The sequence below is a fragment of the Heptranchias perlo genome, chromosome 9, assembly GCF_035084215.1.
Source record: "Heptranchias perlo isolate sHepPer1 chromosome 9, sHepPer1.hap1, whole genome shotgun sequence".
Lineage (NCBI taxonomy): Eukaryota > Metazoa > Chordata > Chondrichthyes > Hexanchiformes > Hexanchidae > Heptranchias > Heptranchias perlo.
Genome location: NC_090333.1, coordinates 44,042,571 through 44,062,509, shown reverse-complemented (window position 1 = coordinate 44,062,509; position 19,939 = coordinate 44,042,571). Strand labels below are relative to the sequence as shown.

The 19,939-nt window shown below is 43.3% G+C and overlaps 1 protein-coding gene across 2 annotated transcripts in view; it reads right to left on the bottom strand.

Moving 5' to 3' along the window:
• The window catches only part of mysm1 (Myb-like, SWIRM and MPN domains 1), an 80,144-nt gene that overhangs the window by 52,744 nt on the left and 7,461 nt on the right, over positions 1–19,939 (bottom strand). Inside the window, exons 5-6 of one of the 2 annotated variants that reach the window (XM_067990293.1) lie at positions 18,452–18,481; positions 5,682–5,757 (exon numbers count right to left, since the gene is read on the bottom strand). In XM_067990293.1, coding sequence (XP_067846394.1) covers positions 5,682–5,757; positions 18,452–18,481 — 106 coding nt within the window. The remainder of the gene's footprint in view (positions 1–5,681; positions 5,758–18,451; positions 18,482–19,939) is intronic. The other variant, XM_067990295.1, reaches the window with a different exon arrangement.

Sequence of the window (19,939 nt, the reverse complement as noted above, 5' to 3'; positions counted from 1 at the left end):
GCAAAATTAAGTGCCTTCATTTTGGTTGTGATCGCTCAAATAATCGCTTCCCGGTTTCCCACGCGATTATCTACCCACCCGCTGAGTTTCCGGCTCTAAGTAAAAATCATGCCCTTAGAGTCTGCGGGCTGTGTGAATACCTGCACCTGCAGCACTAACTCACCACTTCATTTCCCTGATGCCTGTAACTCAAAATAGCATTCAACGGCTGTGCGTTGGCGGATAAAACACTTAAAATTCATGTTAAAGAAATAAGAAATAGGAGCAGGAGTAGGCCAATCGGCCCTTCAAGCCTGCTCCGCCATTTAATAAGATCATGGCTGATCTGATGCTAACCTCAAATCTAAATTCATGTCCAATTTCCTGCCCGCTCCCCGTAACCCCTAATTCCCTTTACTTCTAGGAAACTGTCTATTTCTGTTTTGAATTTATTCAATGATGTAGCTTCCACAGCTTCCTGGGGCAGCAAATTCCACAGACCTACCACCCTCTGAGTGAAGAAGTTTCTCCTCATCTCAGTTTTGAAGGAGCAGCCCCTTATTCTAAGATTATGCCCCCTAGTTCTAGTTTCACCCATCCTCGGGAACATCCTCACCGCATCCACCCGATCAAGCCCCTTCACAATCTTATATGTTTCAATAAGATCGCCTCTCATTCTTCTGAACTCCAATGAGTAGAGTCCCAATCTACTCAACCTCTCCTCATATGTCCGCCCCCTCATCCCCGGGATTAACCAAGTGAACCTTCTTTGTACTGCCTCGAGAGCAAGTATGTCTTTTCTTAAGTATGGAGACCAAAACTGTATGCAGTAGTCCAGGTGCGGTCTCACCAATACCTTATAAATCTGGAATCAGTCTGAGCAAAGTGTATCACAACACTATATTTAAGCACAATTCAGATATTTTCTGAATCCGGGATTAAAATGGATTTTTCACTAAAAAAAAATTGTGCATTTCTAGTATTGTGAAATTTGGAAAATTATTTTGGGGGCAAAACTGCAGATTTCTCATTTCCTAGGTAATAAGAGCAACAGTAAAGGTCTGGTCTAAGGAGGCACCAACTTTAGAGGAGGAATATACTTTAAATGTTTATCTTTCATGGGTCATTGAAGAAACTAATTTTCCACCACTATTACCAAAGCCTCATAAGAGAAGTTTGTTATAAAAATGCAATGAAAAAGACAAACGGTTTGAGCAAGACAAAAACTTGACACTCGGTTATTAGTTCAGAAATTAAGACATTGCATTAATATGATAGATTTATCTACATTGTTCTCATGCGGATACCATTAAAAAAGCAATTGAAGCCATTTAAACAGTGTCAAACTAAAGACATGTTACTAGAAAATGATAGCTTGCTTAAATTATCAATCAATCTCTGTTACATTAAGCAACGACTACTCCGATACACTGATAGTACTTATTTCATTACAACAGTCTTGACAAATTGGGGGGGGGGGGGCACAGATTTGATGGGATCACCGTGTGTTGCCATTACATCAGCACTCCATTTCCCACAGGACCATCAGGAAAACATAAGAAATAGGAACAGCAGTAAGCCACACGGCCCCTCGAGCCTGCTCCGCCATTCAATAAGATCATGGCTGATCTTAGAATTGCAGAAAACTTATGGCACAGGAGGCCATTTAGCCCATCGTGTCCACGCCAGCCGGCCTCAACTCCACTTTCCCCATATCCCTTGATTTCCTTAGTGTCCAAAAATCTATTGATCTTAGTCTTGAATATACTCAACGTCTGAGCCTCCACAGCCTTCTGGGGTAAAGAATTCCAAAGATTCACAACCCTCTGAGTGAAGAAATTTTTCCTCATCTTAGTCCTAAATGGCTAATCCCTTATCTTGAGACCATGACACCTAGTTCTAGACTCTCCAGCCAAGGGAAACAGCCTCTCAGCATCTACCCTGTCAAGCCCTCTAAGAATTTTATACATTTCAATGAGATCACCTCTCATTCTTCTAAACTCCAAAGAATATAGGTCCATTCTACACAATCTCTCCTCATAGGACAACCCTCTCATCCCAGGAATCAATATAGCAAACCTTTGTTGCACCCCCTCTAAGGCAAGTATATCCTTCTTTAGGAAAGGAGACCAAAACTGTACACAGTACTCCAGGTGTGGTCTCATCAGAGCCCTAAATAATTGCAGCAAGACCACCTCACCCTTAAATTCCAAACCCTTTACAGGTAAGGCTAACATACCATTTGCCTTCCTAATTGCTGGCTGTACCTGCATGTTAACTTTCCGTGATTTGTGTACAAGGACACCCAAATCCCTCTGACTACCAACATTTCATAGTCTCTCACCTTTTAAAAAATATTCTGCTTTTCTATTCTTCATACCAAAGTGGATAATTTCACATTTCCCCACATTATACGCCATCTGCCACCTTCTCGCCCACTCACTTAACCTGTCTATATCCCTTTGCAGACTCTATGTGTCCTCCTCATACCTTACTTTCCCACCTAGCTTTGTATCGTCAGCAAACTTGGACATATTACACTCGGTCCCATCATCTAAGTCATTAATATATATTGTAAATAGCTGAGGCCCAAGCATGATCCTTGCAGTCTAGTTACAACCTGCCAACCTGAAAATGACCTGTCTTTTCCTACTCTCTGTTTTCTGTCTGTTAACCAATCCTCAATCCATGCTAATATATTACCCCCAATCTCATGAGCCATAATCTTGTGTAATAACCCCTTGTGTGGCATCTTATCAAATGCCTTTTGAAAATCCAAATATACTACATCCACTGGTTTCCCCTTATCTATCCTGCTAGTTGCACCCTCAAAAAACTGTAATAGATTTGTCAAACACAATTTCCCTCTCATAAAACCGTGTTGATTCTGCCTAATCATATTATGATTTTCTAAGTGCCCTGTTACTATGTCCTTAATAAAAGATTCTAGCATTTTCCCTACTACTGATGTCAAGCTAACTGGCCGATCATTCCTTGTTTTCTCTCTCCCTCCTTAGCGGGGTAACATTTGCTACCTACTAATCCACGAAGACCGTTCTAGAATCTAGAGAATTCTGGAAGAGCAAAACCAATGCATCCACTATCTCTGCAGCCACCTCTTTTAAACCCCAGGATGTAGGCCATCAGGTCCAGGGGATTTGTCGGCTTTTTGTCCCATTAATTTCTCTGGTACTTTTTCTTTACTAATCTTAATTACTTTAAGTTCTTCACTCTCATTAGGCCCTTGGTTCCCCACTATTTGCGCCTCTGAAGTTACATAAAACAGATTATTTAAAGCTGTCTGTTTAAAAAATGGACTATTAAAATCAATGCTTCATGCTGGTACCAGATCAACAAGGGCCCACCTTTCTAGACCCTGTATCGGTTAAGATTGTCAATGCCATTGAAAATGAAACATAATTTGGAGTAAAATCGGGTACAAGGGTCACCCTTGAATTTGAGGGATGTGTTGTCTCTTTAGTATGTTAACATATATTAACATTTATATGACAAAAGCCTTTTGAAACCCACACCTAATCACAGTATTTTGTTTTCCATTAGAAGTTATTGTTATTAAAGTAATAAAATTACTGATAGATTTGGAGCTCCAGTTGATTTATGAACTTAACCTGAAATTGACAAAGCAAATATTACAAAAACATACAGACCACACTGATGATCCAATATATTGTGCAGATATCCTGTTATATTTATTAAATCGTAATAGATTGTGTTGAAATTGATATTTTAGATGGTAAAATTGACATTTAAAATACTTTTAGACACTATCTAAAAATGGCCTCGATTGAGTTGAAATAGATCAAGGCAGCAGTGCCAGTGCCTCAGGTAGTTTCACCTGTAACGAGGTTATATCAGAATGTCTACCGAGTGCAAAGACTTCAATTTTGAAAACTTAATTAAAACCGTATGCACATTTCTTTCTTGCGCCTCTGAGGTTATATAAAACAGACTGTTTAAAGCTGTCTGTTTAAACAATGGACTATTAAAATGAATGCTTCACGCTGCTACCGGGTCATAAGTGACCCGCCAACACTATTATTTGCTAATCTAAATGGCAGTAGCGATAAAAGTAGCATTAATACAGGAAATTTGCGATCGTCATTGATTTTAATGGGGGGGGAGGAGCTGTGATAATTAACTTCCTGCAGTTTTCGACAAGGGTAGCGTTGGAGCCAAGAAATTATTGAGTGGCATAAGTAATGGCATAAATCAGTTACAACACAATTTCCTCTTTCTTTTGCACCGTAGAATGGTCCGCGTGTCGTAGATTCGCCATTACAATGGTATATGGGCCTATATATACACACACACATTCAAATTAGCATCACCATCAAACAGTTTTATTGCATCAATGGATTGATTCCAAGTAATACACTATCCGATAGGCCAGTTTTATGATTGGTGATGAAAATAACCCAGCCCTTTCATTGGTTCTTTGGGTTGAGTTTTTAAACTTTCAAACAAAAATCCTCCTTCATCTAAAAAGGTTAAACCAATAGTGTGTGATTATTCAAACCGAACAAACGTTTTAAAAATCTGAATTGTACAATCCAAGTCTATTTTCTTGCATAATTCCTATTATAGTTTATTCTACTCTCTTCTCCCTTTGGCATGTAAAAGAATGCACCATTCATGTTTCACAAAGTAAGAACTTTCCCATTTTGATTTTTTTTGGCAGATCAATGTTTGGGATACTACTGTTGGGGAATGTAACTCTTTTCTACTTAGGTTACCCATGTTCAGGATACCACTGTTGGGGAATGGAACTTACATTAAGCACTCCCAAGTTAGGTACAGCATGGGTTCAATGAAAATCTCCCTCAACAACCTTCAGTTTCTGGAGATCATTCTCTGCTGCACCTTTTCCCACACTAGCAATAATTGTGACCTCTGTATAACACTGTCAATTTGGTATCAATTTAAGCGCCATTTTGAATTGGCTTGAGATGCTTCACACTAATTTCAAGTAGGAACCTTATACCTGATGGAGAGAGGAGATTTTCATTCGATCTAGTTGGATTCAACTCCAAGTGCCAGAGGTGAAAGGACAGAGTGCTAACTTGCTCTTACATCCAGTTATTCATAAAAAAAATCTATTGACCTAATTTTTGCATGGAAAATTGATCCTAGTGACACTCTTTCTTTCCCAACTCCGACACATTCTTTGCAACACAAGCAAAATATAGATGCTACATGTAGCACACTTTTGTAATACAGAATAGTTTCTGCAAATATTCTTCCATTATTGGGCTACAACAATCATGTTGTCCTACAAATACTAGAAAATAAACTTTTTTTGGCCTATTTTCTCTATTCTCCTGAAATCACTGACACTTGCTCAAATGATTTCATTGGTGCTGACAGCCCTTCAGTACATTGCCAATTCTTAATGTATAAGCCTGGACAATGAGTGTCAAGTTATTAATCCATAATGAGCATCACAGCCAAGCCAAAAACATGATCTCACCCAAGGTCCACACACACATGCACTTGTCAGCAACAGTTACTGGATGGTGATCATGAATAGGAACCCTGGTGAACTTTCTGCTCCTAATTCTACAGTCATTGATGTCAATAGTACCATCCAGTTGTTGCTCTGGACATCAGCTAATTCAACACAGACTAGAATCAAACCTGGGTAAGAATAACCATTTTGATGAATTGTTCCTTCAATCGCTTACCAGCCCTTGCTCAAAAAGGTCTTTCTCCTTTGGTGTCCATCGTGCTGGCCAAGAATTGCTTGTTGTTGCAGGAGTCCTAGGGCAAAAATTGAAGTTATGGCATAAACTAAATTCACCTTTATGCACTTTAAGGACCAAGTTGTTTTATTATTACACAAAAAGAGGTTAGAATAGGTTAACATTTTAAAAGTTCAATCATGTCATTCTTTGTAGCTATCGGAAATTTTTTTTAAATATTGTAATTAATGCAGTTCTTGAGAATCTTTGAATCAGTAAAACAAAATACACCGTTCTTATTATAGAAATACTGAAATCATATTTGTGAGCCTTCCTTTTAGGTTAGCAGATAACGCAAAAAGGAACAATTATATTTCCAATGTCCATCCAATATATCTCACAAATTCACATCTATTCCCCAATTCTGATTACAATAGTTCATGATGATGTAGGTCAGGGTGTCCAAGACACATCTGGTGAGCCAGATAAAGTCCCCGAGCTATTACTGTTCAGCGCTCGAAACCCCAGTTTTTTTTTTGTATGATTCCAATCCTATCTATTCGAACTCTACTAACACATCTCCAGCAATGTCTTCTCTTCCCCACAGTCACCATTGGAGTCCTCCAAGGATCTACCCTTGACCCCTCCTCCCTCTAATCTACAAGTTGCCCCTCATAGACATCATCCACGGGGTCAGCTTTTGCATGTATGCTGATGACATCCAGCTCTACCTCTCCAAAAATTCTCTTCACCCCTCGACTGCCTCTGTGCTGTCAAATTGTCTGTCCAACACCATGTCTTGGATGAGTCACAACTTCCTCAAGCGCCACCTCGCCATCAACTTTGTTTCCCACAAACTCCACTCCCTTGCCACTGACTCAAGCTGAATCAAACTGCTAATAGCCTAGGTGTCCTATTTGAACCTGAGCTGAGCTTTAAACCCCCCATCCTATTCATCACTAAGGCTTACTTCCATCTCCAATTCTGCTTCAAACCTTCTGCTACTGAAGCCTTTATCCATGCCTTTGTTACCTCCAGACACAACTTTTCCAATGATCTTTGTGGCCTTCATCCTCCATAAACTTCAAATTCTTCAAGACTTTGCCACGGATACCCTGTCCCATACTAAGGTCTGCTCACCCATCACCCCAATCCGCGCTGACCTACATTGGCCCCGTCCCCCAATGCATTAAGTTTAAAGTCCTCTCGTCTATAAATCCCTCCATGGCCTCTATAGAAACACAGAAAATAGGAGCAAGAGTAGGCCATTCGGCCCTTCGGGCCTGCTCCGCCATTCAAAATGATCATGGCTGATCATCTAACTCAGTATCCTGTTCCTGCTTTTTCCCCATATCCCTTGATCCCTACTTTACAATTTCTCCAGTGCTTCCCTTGATGGCCTCTATCTCTACAATTTCTCCAGAGCTACATTCCCTTCCAAATGCTCTGTTCCTCTAACTATGGCCTTCTATGCATTTCCCCTCCTCCCTCACAGCCTTTAACCACCTAGGTTCTTCTCTCTGGAACTCCCTTCCCAAACATATCCATCTGTCTCTCCACTGTTAACAAGCAAAACGCAACTCTTTGACTAAGCTTTTGGTCACTCCTCCTGATCTAAGGCTTCTGTTGCCACATGTCTATTTGGGAAGTGCCTTGGGACATTTCTTTATTTTAAAGGCACTATATAAAGTTGTTGTTGTGCACCTAAGTTTCTCCAGCTTTTGAATTTCCCAGGCCTGAAGGATTGGAAAAACTGCTCAAAAAGGTTGGACACCTTCTCCAGGACACCTCAATTTCAATATGAACTCGGACAATAATTTTACTTCAGCAGTAAAACCTCTATTGTACACCAGCAATTGGGTCAATGCCAAAGTGGACAATCCCCATCAACTACAGCTAAAGCATAGCTCTTTGGAATAACTAACAATCATGGATCTAAAGAATGACTGCAGTGTAAACTGCTGCTGGAAATGGTACAATGTAATTAAATTATTTTGAAGGCATATTTCTACTTTTACTTTACATTATACGATGTGCCAGATCATAAGGGAAAGTTTATAAAAACATTTTTAAAAAAATCTGCCTTAAAACATGTTCTGTTTTTATGCTGTGAATTAATCCTGAGTTATTAACAGATTTTCTACTATCGCCATTTTGTTAAAACAAGCACAAAGAATGGTATATTTCAAATCTGATTTAAATAAATGTTATTACATTTATAGTAATAAAGCAATTTAAAGAGTTCTGAAGTATGCAATTATACCAAATAGGACTGTGCCAGAATCTAATAAGTATAAACAATCTAATGGAAGACCATTAAAATAATACATTAAAAACTTTATGCATACACACACTTCCTGTCTGAACCACTTGACTTCCTGTGGTCACATTTTTCAAATTGTCAACTTTTTCCCTCTATAATTTCCTACGTCCTTACCTAATATGGAATTCATCTATGTAAACTTGTCACACTGTAATTACACAATCTGGCCACTGGGTGCCATGTGGAAAGAATTTGTGAACCTTTCCCGATATCTCCACTATCATTTTATTTTGAGTAATTTTTCTGCTCAGGCAAGTTAGTGTTTAACTTAATTTTTAACTTTAAATTCTGTGCATTTTTTTGATATATAAATTAAATGTTTTGCATTTGCCTTCCAGGATTTCCTTTTCCCTGCTCCTTTATGGGAATAGCGTGACTCCTTGTCAGTGCCTCGCTCTGTGTCTCCTCCAGCTGCCTAGGCTCCCATTTAATCAGAGTCTTCTTCATTCCCTTTCCCTTTAAAGCTTCAGGCCTGTTCTCAGCTGTTGACCACCCAGGCCCATTCTCAGTTTTTAAAGCTGCTAGCCGTTTTTGGCCTGCTGCCTCCTCCCATTGGCCTCAGTTGCTGCTGCTTCATGCTCGCACTCCACTGCATTGCTACTCCCTGCCCCCAATGGCCAGCATCCAGCATTCTAGGCCCACTGCTTCCATCCCTGTCCCTACCGGTTGGCTGCTCTGCAGCTGTTGAAGTATTTTTATACAGATGTATTTTTGAAGAGATATATAAATAGCAAACCTGTTACAAAATAAAATTATATTTTAAGGCTGTACACATGTTCCATGTTATCATGGACAATCAATTCCTTTGTTTATGAGAAAGCAAGATAAATCCTCTTTCAAGTTATTCTAATTTGACATTGCTAAGAGAAAAAAAGTGAAGAATTTCTGCCAATTTATTTATGCTTGTTTTTTTTGTCCACCACAGCAGTAATTCATAAACTAGAAAGCATTTTACAGCATGCTTTAGTGTTTGAATTTTATTGAGAGGAACGCAAGATATTGTGTCCTTTGCTAATCAGTATAAGTTTTTGTATCTTTCAAATACTTTACTTTGGTAATTTTTTGATGTAATACAGTTTACATTTTCAAGACCATAAAGGACCTTGCTCCTTTCCACAAACTGTGCAGTAATATTACATTTAGGTTATCTGTTTCTCATATATGATTAACACATTGAGCACGCTGCTCGTATTTTCCTGGTAATCTTTTTAAAAATGTAAACAACGGCTTCTACAATATTTCTACAAGGAAGCCAAATGTAGCTTTAAATTTTAAAACCCAGAACAATTGTGTACCATTTAATTTAATAGATATTTAATGTTGCCTCTTTTCCATCCATATGTTCACTTTTTTAAAACCGACTTCACGGTGAAGTAACGGGCAAATTTAAGATTGTTGGCTTCCCTAATTTTAATTTTCAGGTTGCAATCATAGATGTAAAAGAAGCTAGTGCTTGGAATTGAAGTCAATTCTCTAAAAATGCTGCAATATGGGAATCATATTTTGTTTTCATGTTTTGTTCAGTGGTAAATCAGCAGTATTTCACAACACGGGGCTTATTTTTTTGCCTTTCTTATAGATGATGTACGCAAGTAGAATCAGGTCTGATTTTGTTGAATTTATGTTTGATACAATCAGATAACATATAGTTGCAGTGACGGTTATAATATAGGGATTGATTAAGGTCAGATTAAGGTCAATGAGCATAGAATTGTCAAGTGTCCAATATTGAGTATGCTATATCAGAAAGCTTAAATTAGCTAACATGCTGAAGCAATGGGGAATAGGCCATCCTGAAAGCTCTGCTGAAAGTTTGCCAAATTGAACACTAATGGTAACTATGCACAGCAGCAGATGTTTATCTTCATTGTTTCTAAGTTAATTCAGTGGCATGGAAGCGATCAGTTGGAGTGGCATCAGTACACCATGGATTGCTTTCCCATGTTTACAAATCTGGCAAAGTGATGTGCAAGGAGTGTTTTGTTTTTACTAGAAGACAATGTTACCATTTTAAGCAGAACTAAAAAGTAAGCTGAAGAGATTGAGGAACCCAAGTGTTCTTTCCCTTGTTGAGTACTACTGTTTTACCTTCATGTCCATTATATCCACAGTAGGTAAAGGTAGGAGTGTCACCATGGTCATGCTCATGGCAAAGCTGAAGAGTTTGTAGGATGGATAGAAGGAATATCTTCAGCTCAGGCAAGAAACAGATCCTTTCATTATTTGCACTGGTTTAACTCTACTGCTATTAGCTCCCACCCACTAATAACTTCAAGACATATGGGACATGATTTAAAAGGGTGGTGGGATGGCAGCGGGCTGGTTAACAGGCGCGCGGGTAACCCGAATAATAAAACCTTACCATTAATTGGTGGCCATTAATCTTGTTTCCGGGTTTGGCATCCGAAAGCTGCGTTGCGGGCGGACTGCACACCCACACATCCTGCTGTCAGCTGCAGCGTTTAGATTTAAAGGGCCATTGCTCCAATGGATTTTGCTGAAGCAAGAAGCAAGGAAACACAATGGAACAGCATGGGGCAAGGCAGCTTCAAGATTCAGCAACACCTCATTTAAGGTGCTGCTGGCCGGGGTGAGGAGGAGGAGGGAACCATTTTACCTGGCTGACAGGAGGAAGCACCCTGCATCTGCCACCAAAAAGGCCTGGCTCGAGGTGGCAGAGATCACGAGCAGCAGCAACATATCCCACATTTGGGTCCAGTGCAGGAAGTGTTTAAATGACCTAACTAATTCAGCAAAAGTGAGTACACTTACTGAATCTTCTGCATTCCATGTCGCACATCACCGCCTGCCACCCCCCCATCCCTCTCTCATTCTGCACTGCCAAGGCTACTCCATCACATCACTCCTCACATCCACTTAAGGCTCATCCTCAACTTACCTTCACTTCCTGAGCACTTACTCACCTCCTCATTTGTGACCCCACCACTACCATTCACCACATTCCTGATCCAATGTGATGTCTGTCTGATACTAACCCTTTGATGCACCTCTTTCACGGTCAGCCTCACCCAAAGCAATGCATTCATCGGCTGACCACTTCACCCTCACTCACTCGTCTGTACTTTCTCCCCTTGTAGGAGAAGAGAGCACAAAATGCACGCAAGAAGGCGAGGATTTGAGGGGGGCCACAACAAATAGTGGTCCTCACAGAGGCGGAGGCCCTGGAGATCAGCTGCACCCTCAAGTGCCTGTCCGTTGGGCACGCCAAGACTGGCATCCCACAAATGTCTGGTGACACAACTTTGACGTTCATTACACACAAGAATTTATGTTAACAATGCTTGGCATGTTGAACCCCTCAGTATGCTCATCGCAACATGACATATCTGTGATGATGCTTAATATTGCTTTCTGCTCTCTTACAGGCCCTTCAACAACCACAGTAACGGGAGAGGGCGATTCCTCAGAGGAGCTCCTAGCCTCTGAGGGCGACCGTCACATCTTGGTGAGCCATCCACCAGCGCAGATACTCACACCTCGGTGGGTCCTAGTAGTCAGTTAGTTGGGTTGACACCTGGTGAGTCACCACACACAAGTGAGCACGAGCAGGCACTGGGTGGCAGGGGCAGCTGTGGAGAGTTTGCATCAGTGGGCGCACTCCTCTCCAGGCCGTGCTCAGCTGGATGCAGACACTGAACCCTGGGGGCCATCCTTTAAAAGGAGAACGATTGAGGGACAGCAGCACATTTGCGAGGTACTGGAACTAGTGCCACGCACACTCTCCACAATAGCACATAGGATGGAGGAGTCCAACTCCTGCATTAGTGGAATAGTGACACAGGTACGTGAGGGAAGCTCTGAGATAGTGTCGCAGGTAACTGCGGGAATGTCTGCGATAGAGAGAAGGCTAGCCTCCATTGAGCTTCGAGCAAGGCTCACAAACGAGTCCATTCAGGACCTGACAACGGCCGTTCAGAAACAGGGTAAACAACATTCTGCCGCCTTAAACAGGCAGACAGAAACTTTACAACTGGGCTTACAAGGCATCACACAAGTCCTCCAAACAGTTCTCCAGCAGGGTGGTAGAGGTGATGTGAGCCTGGCCCAGGAGAGGGATGATGGCGAAAGGGGACATGGAAGTGGAGACGCCACTCAAAGTGTTCCAACGTCTCACCCGTTGCCCCCCCCCAACCAATAACCACAATGCTGCCTCTCCTCTCCAGGTGGCCGCGTCTGCCCCTGCACGGGTGCAGGGGGAGCATTCTTTGGAGGGGCCCTCACGGGCTCCAAAGCCCAGAGGGCATAGGCTGAAAGCATCTAAGCAGTCAGGCCACGAACTATCTCTGCTGCAGCCACAGGGGATGCACCACATAGAAGTAGTGGGAAGAGAAAGGCTAAGGTTTTGTGATCACGAAGGGTATGCATAAGGGTATTTGACAGAATGTCGTGTTTTTCATTTATATTTGGTTTTTGATAGTCACATTTATTGTTATCATTCTCACTACTACTGCCACGTCTTGCCCATTCTTGATTGCCTTTTGTGATAGCGTCCTTTCATCTGCTTCATCATGAACGACGAGACTTGTGCCACCCATGGGTGACTTTACAGCGGGTGTGTATGTAGTTGCAGGACTGTTTTATGCAGGAGAGTTGGGGGGGGGTTGTGGTAGGGGATGGTTGGCACTGCTCTTTCCAGGTGGTCTGAGGACTGGACCATTCTCACTTTGTGATCTCCTTATGAGAACCGTTCACACATGAGTGACTCCCTGGCATCGCAAGCAGCCAGGTGAGCTGCTGCTCTGCTGTTGGGTTCCTCCTCCTCCTCAACGTTCATGGTAGATGTGAATGCTGGATTAGGGCATGGGGCCTCATCTACCGGCACCGCTCTCTGTGGCGCCATGTTGTGCAGGACACAACACTCTACTATAATTCGACCCACTCTCGATGGTGCGTATTGAGGCGCTCCCCCAGAACAATCGAGGCACCGAAAACGCATCTTCAGCAGTCCTATCATATGTTCAATTACAGACCTGGTGGCGATGTGGCTGTCGTTTATCGACGCTGATGGGGTTCCTCAGAGGTGTCATGAGCCATGTGCACAGGGGGTATCCCTTGTCCCCGAGGAGCCAGCCCTTAAGGCTGTTTGGTGCGTGGAAGAGGGTCGGGGTGTTGGATTCCCTCAGAATGAATGAATCATGGCAGCTACCGGGGAATCTGGCACACACGTGAAGAAATTTTTTGCGGTGGTCACAAACGAGCTGAGCGTTGATCAAATGATATCCCTTTCTGTCGATGAATAGTCCTGGCTCATGTGGAGGTGCTTGGATTGCTATATGTGTGCAATCGACCGCACCCTGTACCCGTGGGAAGTCAGCCACGGAGTGGAAACCCACTGCCGTCTCCATCTGACTAAGGTCATCCATGGGGAAGTTGACATATTGCAGCGCCCTGCGAAACAAACCGTCGGTGACCTGTCTTATGCACTTGTGGGCAGACAACTGAAAGACTCCAGTGGTGTCACCATGGAATGATCCGGAGGTGAAGAAGTTGGGGGCATTGGTGACTTTAACTGTGATGGGTAATGAAATGCCGCCAAGCCCAGCCGGAAGCAGCTTGGCATGAAGGAGGCTGCAGATGTCTGCGTCCACCTGGCAACTCACTCTGAGCCTCCGTATGCACTGCTCCTCAGAGAGGTCCAAGAAGCCCAGTCTTAGTCTGTAGACCCTCTGACGAGGGTATGGCTCCTGTGACATCGGTCCTTCTGTTGTTCATCTCTCTACTCTTGTGCGGGTCCCTGTGGCACAGCACTGTGTTGTGGAGCTACCAGTGGCGGAAGTGCACGCCGTGCCCCCCCCCCCCCCCCCCGCCCTGATGGTGTCAGTTTGAGGGGGTCCGAAAAGTTGGTAAATATGTGTAAACAGAACAATTCTGAGTGTGAACCAAGAATTTTCAGTGTAAACACAAAGATCTCCCAGTCAAAAGTTTGTCTGAAAGAACTGAGTGCCCTGCTGCAATAACTGACCTTTTATTACCATCTGTCAAACAGGGATTTAAATGTCCTAGTGGCTGTCGGCTGAAATGCGATTACCTTCTCATGGCGTGCTTCACACAGCACGGGAAACACATTGAGGCAGTGTTGAAGTGGCTTGCCTCCAATCTTAAATTGGATTTATGGACATATTAAGTACTTTATGTATGTGATTTACTGCTTCAAATATCGTCCAGCCACTTCCAGGTTTGGGAACGGCGCGAGCACCCAGATAACTCTGGGCGTGCGCGCTCCTCAGTGGGTTGGAGCCGGGATTCCTTCCCGCTCCAGAAAATCCCGATATTCTTTGCCCCCACCCCCAAGGCAACCGCACTTTCCTTTTAAAATCGTGTCTAAGGTCATTATAAGAGGCAAACATAGTTGCAATTTTTAAAAAGGTGATAAGGCAGAACTGGGTAACTATAGGCCCATTATCATGACATCAGTAATAGGTAAGATGCTCGAGACAACCATTAGGGATGTGCTATATGACCGCTTAGGCTGAGGAGACCATGGCTTCCGAGAAAGAAGGTCATGTCTTACCAATTTGATTGAATTTTTTCAAGAAGTCACCAGGTTAGTGGATGATGGTAATCCGGTAGAGATTGTCTGCTTGGACTTTCAGAAAGCTTTTGATAAGAGGCTTCTCTACAAGATAGAATCTTGTGGAATTAGTGATAATCTGCTGCGATGGATTAAGAATTGGCTGAAAGCCCATAGGCAGAAAGTGATTGCCAATGCATCTGCTTGGAGATTGATTACCAGTGGTGTCCCTCAGGAATCGTTTTATGACCATTGCTATTTACTATTTTCATTAATAATTTAGATGTAGGTATTTGTGGAATAATTTGCAAGTTTGCGGATGATATCAAGATATGTGCAAGAGTTAGGACTGTGGCAGATGCTCGACTACTACAAGCGGATCTAGATCTGCTGAGGGATTGGGCCAGTGTTAACAGAAAAGTGTAGCGTTAAGCTTGTGAGCAAGTCAAATGCTAAACATACATACACCCTACAGAGTAAAGGGGGATGGGAAAGGGGAAGGAAGAGGAGGCAGTAGGAGAAAGGAGGGGAGGAGGTAGGAGAGAGAAGGGGAGAAGGTAGAGGTAAGATGGAGAGAGGAAGAAATGTAAGGGGAGAAAGGAAGAGAAAAAGAGGAAAAGAGGGGGGAAATTAGGAGTGAGAGGTGAGAGTTAAAATTACTCCATCTTCACTTCTTCCCTCTTGAACTACAAGTTCAACCCCTCCTATCCCCTCTTCAACTCCTCTACCCATCCCCACCCTGCTCCAACCCTCTCATTTCTCCACTCCCCAGTTCCCCCTCCCACTGGAGCACCACCACTGGCAGGAGGGTACAATTACAGCGTGACAAATTTGCATAGGCAGTTTCCATTATAAATGTGGGCATGGGAATTCATAATGAAAATAAATGTATAATATACAACTTTAAAATGGAGACAATTACATCTGCGCGCTCTGTCTCTAAACCCACTTTCCCTAAAGTCTACATTTGGTCTTGACTTCAGGCCTGCAATGCCACAGGTGATCGACTAGTAATATATTGAAAATCTTACATCTGCTTGCATTTCCTGTCAAATTTTCCATTGTGAATGCATGATTTTTTAATTGAGGACTGAATTACGTCTGCATCCCCGGTCCAATTATCCCCAGCTGTGAAACTGGCTTCTCCAGAGGACGACAGTAGGTCTTGACTCCCCTGTGGACAATGCCATAGAGTCATAGAGTTATAGAGTTATACAGCACGGATAGAGGCCCTTCGGCCCATCGTGTCCGCGCCGGCCATCAGCCCTGTCTACTCTAATCCCATATTCCAGCATTTGGTCCGTAGCCTTGTATGCTATGGCATTTCAAGTGCTCATCCAAATGCTTCTTGAATGTTGTGAGGGTTCCTGCCTCCACAACCCTTTCAGGCAGTGAGTTCCAGACTCCAACCACCCTCTGGGTGAAAAAGTTCTTTCTCAAATCCCCTCTAAACCTCCCGCCTTTTACCTTGAATCTATGTCCCCTTGTTATAGTACCCTCAACGAAGGGAAAAAGCTCCTTAGTATCCATCCTATCTGTGCCCCTCATAATTTTGTACACCTCAATCATGTCCCCCCTCAGCTCCAAGGAAAACAAACCCAATCTTCCCAGTCTCTCTTCATAGCTGAAGCGCTCCAGCCCTGGTAACATCCTGGTGAATCTCCTCTGCACCCTCTCCAAAGCGATCACATCCTTCCTGTAGTGTGGCGACCAGAACTGCACACAGTACTCCAGCTGTGGCCTAACCAGTGTTTTATACAGCTCCATCATAACCTCCTTGCTCTTATATTCTATGCCTCGGCTAATAAAGGCAAGTATCCCATATGCCTTCTTTACCACCTTATCTACCTGTTCCGCCGCCTTCAGGGATCTGTGAACTTGCACACCAAGATCCCTCTGACCCTCTGTCTTGCCTAGGGTCCTCCCATTCATTGTGTATTCCCTTGCCTTGTTAGTCCCTCCAAAGTGCATCACCTCGCACTTTTCCGGGTTAAATTCCATTTGCCACTGTTCCGCCCATCTGACCAACCCATCTATATCGTCCTGCAGACTGAGGCTATCCTCCTCGCTATTTACCACCCTACCAATTTTTGTATCATCAGCGAACTTACTGATCATACCTTTTACATTCATTAATGTAGACCACAAACAGCAAGGGACCCAGCACCGATCCCTGTGGTACCCCACTGGCCACAGGCTTCCAGTCACAAAAACAACCTTCGACCATCACCCTCTGCCTTCTGCCACTAAGCCAGTTTTGTATCCAAAGTGCCAAGGCACCCTGGATTCCATGGGCTCGTACCTTCTTGACCAGTCTCCTGTGCGGGACTTTATCGAAGGCCTTACTGAAATCCATGTATACCACATCCACTGCGTTACCCTCATCCACACGCCTAGTCACCCCCTCAAAAAATTCAATCAAATTAGTCAGACATGATCTTCCCTTGACAAAGCCATGTTGACTATCCCTGATTAATCCTTGCTTCTCCAAGTGGAGACTAATTTTGTCCTTCAGAATTTTTTCCAATAATTTTCCTACCACTGATGTTAGGCTCACTGGCCTGTAGTTCCCCGGTTTTTCCCTACTCCCCTTCTTGAATAATGGTATTACATTAGCGGTTCTCCAGTCCTCTGGCACATCCCCTGTGGCCAGAGAGGTTCTGAATATATGTGTCAGAGCCCCCGCAATCTCCTCCTTTGCCTCACACAGTAGCCTGGGATACATTTCGTCCGGGCCTGGGGATTTATCCATTTTTAGGCCTGCTAAAACCGCCAATACCTCCTCCCGCTCGATGTTAATATGTTTGAGTATATCACAGGCCCCCTGCCGTATTTCTATGTCTACATCGTCCTTCTCCATAGTGAAAACAGATGCAAAAAATTCGTTTAGAACCCCTCCTACATCTGCCGGCTCCACACACAGATTGCCATTTTTGTCCCTAATGGGCCCTATTTTTTCCCTAGTCATCCTCTTACCCTTAATATACTTATAAAACATCTTAGGATTTTCCTTTATTTTGCTCGCCAGTGTTATTTCATGGCCCCTCCTTGATCTCCTAATTTCTTTTTTAAGTATCCCCCTGCACTTTTTGTACTCCTCTAGGGCTTCCTCCGTCTTTAGCCTTTTGTATCTGCCAAAAGCCCTCCTTTTTTTCCTAATCCATTCTCGTATATCCCCTGACATCCAAGGTTCCCTGGAGTTCTTGGAACCACCCTTGACCTTTACGGGAACATGTTGCCATTGTATGGTCTCAATCTCCCTTCTGAAAGACTCCCATTGCTCCGATGCGGATTTTCCTACAAGCAGCTGATTCCAGTCCATTTTGGCCAGATCCTGCCTTATCCTATTAAAATCGGCCTTCCCCCAATTTAGAACCTTTATTTCCGGCCCCTCCCTGTCCTTTTCCATGACCACCTTAAATCTCACCAAATTATGGTCACTGTCACCAAAGTGCTCACCTGCTAGCACTTCTTCCACTTGGCCGGCCACATTCCCTAGAATTAGGTCCAGTACCGCCCCCTCTCTTGTAGGACTTTCTACATGCTGGCTCAAAAAGCTCTCCTGGATGCACGTTAAGAATTTTGTACCCTCTAAGCCTTTTACACTCTGAGTATCCCAGTTAATATTGGGGAAGTTGAAATCCCCCACTATTATTACCCTATTATTTGCACAATTATTTGCACAATTTGCCACGGGAGTTCCAGTAGTATTTACAATAATATCTGTTTTAGACTAGACAAAACATTTAGTGAAATACTTGCACTCACAGATAAATGTTTATAATGGTAAGGACTTGAGAATTATGAATTTAGAAGAACATTTACTATTAAAAGAACAGATTGCTATATAAATTAACAGGTGATGCTAGGGTAGAATGAAGTTTTTAAATAAGTGCACTTCGAGCAAACCATACATACCGGCTTTTCACAGTTTTCCTCTGACGAATACTGTGATAAAAACAGGAATAAACGTCAATGCATACAGGCATGAAAATAAAGAACGTGCAGCAAGAAAACAAAGCAGTAGACTATTAGCATCACAATTAAGTATAGCACTTATTATTTCCATAACAATCAACATTTGTGGAAATTGGTGTTATTTTCCTAAAATATTAGCAAATTTTCACATCAAAATCCATAATTCAATTGCTTATAATTTAACAGGCCTTCTCCTCCCTTCCTGCGTGCTCTGAAACCAGCTACAATGAGGTGGGTGAAAGCAATACCGAATGTCTTCCTCTGCAGAATTTGTGGGCTAAATACGTTAACGCGGCTGCGTGCCTCAAATTTTAACAGACATTTACATTTAAGGCTGCGGGCCAAGTTTCCCGGGGCTCGGAAACCTGGCAGCTGAAGGGAGGCAAGAAGGGCCGGATTCAGCAGGTAAATGCCTTTCCAGCACTGCTTGTGGACCAGGAAGAGCAGGAGTGCTTCCCCCCCCTCCCGGCCCCCTCAAGCAAACCTGCTTCCCTCCCCGCGATCGGCCAACCCCCCCTTTTCCCCGCTCCCCCTCCCAATGATCTCCCCCCAACCCGCGACCTCCCCCAGCCCGCAATCTCTTCAACCCCCCCCAATCACTTTAACACCCCCCACCCCATGCGATCTCTTTAACCACCCCGACCCTTGGTCTCCTCAACACCCGCTTCCGACCTCCCCTCCTCTCCATTCTCCGGCCTTCCAGCGCAAGCCTTCCCACCTGACAGCCAGCCAGCCAGCCTCTCAATCTGGCTGGCTACCAGCCGGAAAACGGAGGAAGAAAGTTCAAATGAGGTCCTGCTGTTAAATTCAGCAGGACCTCCGCGTTACCCAGCCGCTACAATAACCCTCCCGCTCCCTCCTTGCCAATATCAGGGTCGATGGTCTACATATGCCACCTCTGTGATCATCTGTCATTGTGCAGCCCAGCTAGATGCTTCTCCTCAACTGTAACTCTAAGTATTTCACCCCGCAAGAACAAACTGCAAAATGCCAACTGATGCTGCAGTTTCATGGGAACTTAAATTTCATGCATATTCTTTTTACGAAATAGAATTTTAAAGTGATTTTTTTGGAAAAAGGTCTATTTGATATGGGTATAAAGTAGAACACTACTTTTGCATAGGTAAATAAACACTTTTGAAGTGTTTTAAAGTGAGGCACACCTCCATATAAAGTTGGGGGAGTTGGGAAAGAAATATTTAAGTAGTTCACCAATCTGCCTGGTGAAATCTCTATTTTCCTCCTCTTGCTAGCAGCATGTCACATCAGATCTCATAGTCAAAAGAGAGATTTTAGCGTATTTGTGCAGCTGGTCTGCCAGTAAGCAGTTCTCAATGTGGAAATATCCCATCAGCTACTGAATTTTTAACTGGTGACAGCTCCATGATTACAAGAATGCCATTAGCCACTCACTGACACGCATCAGTT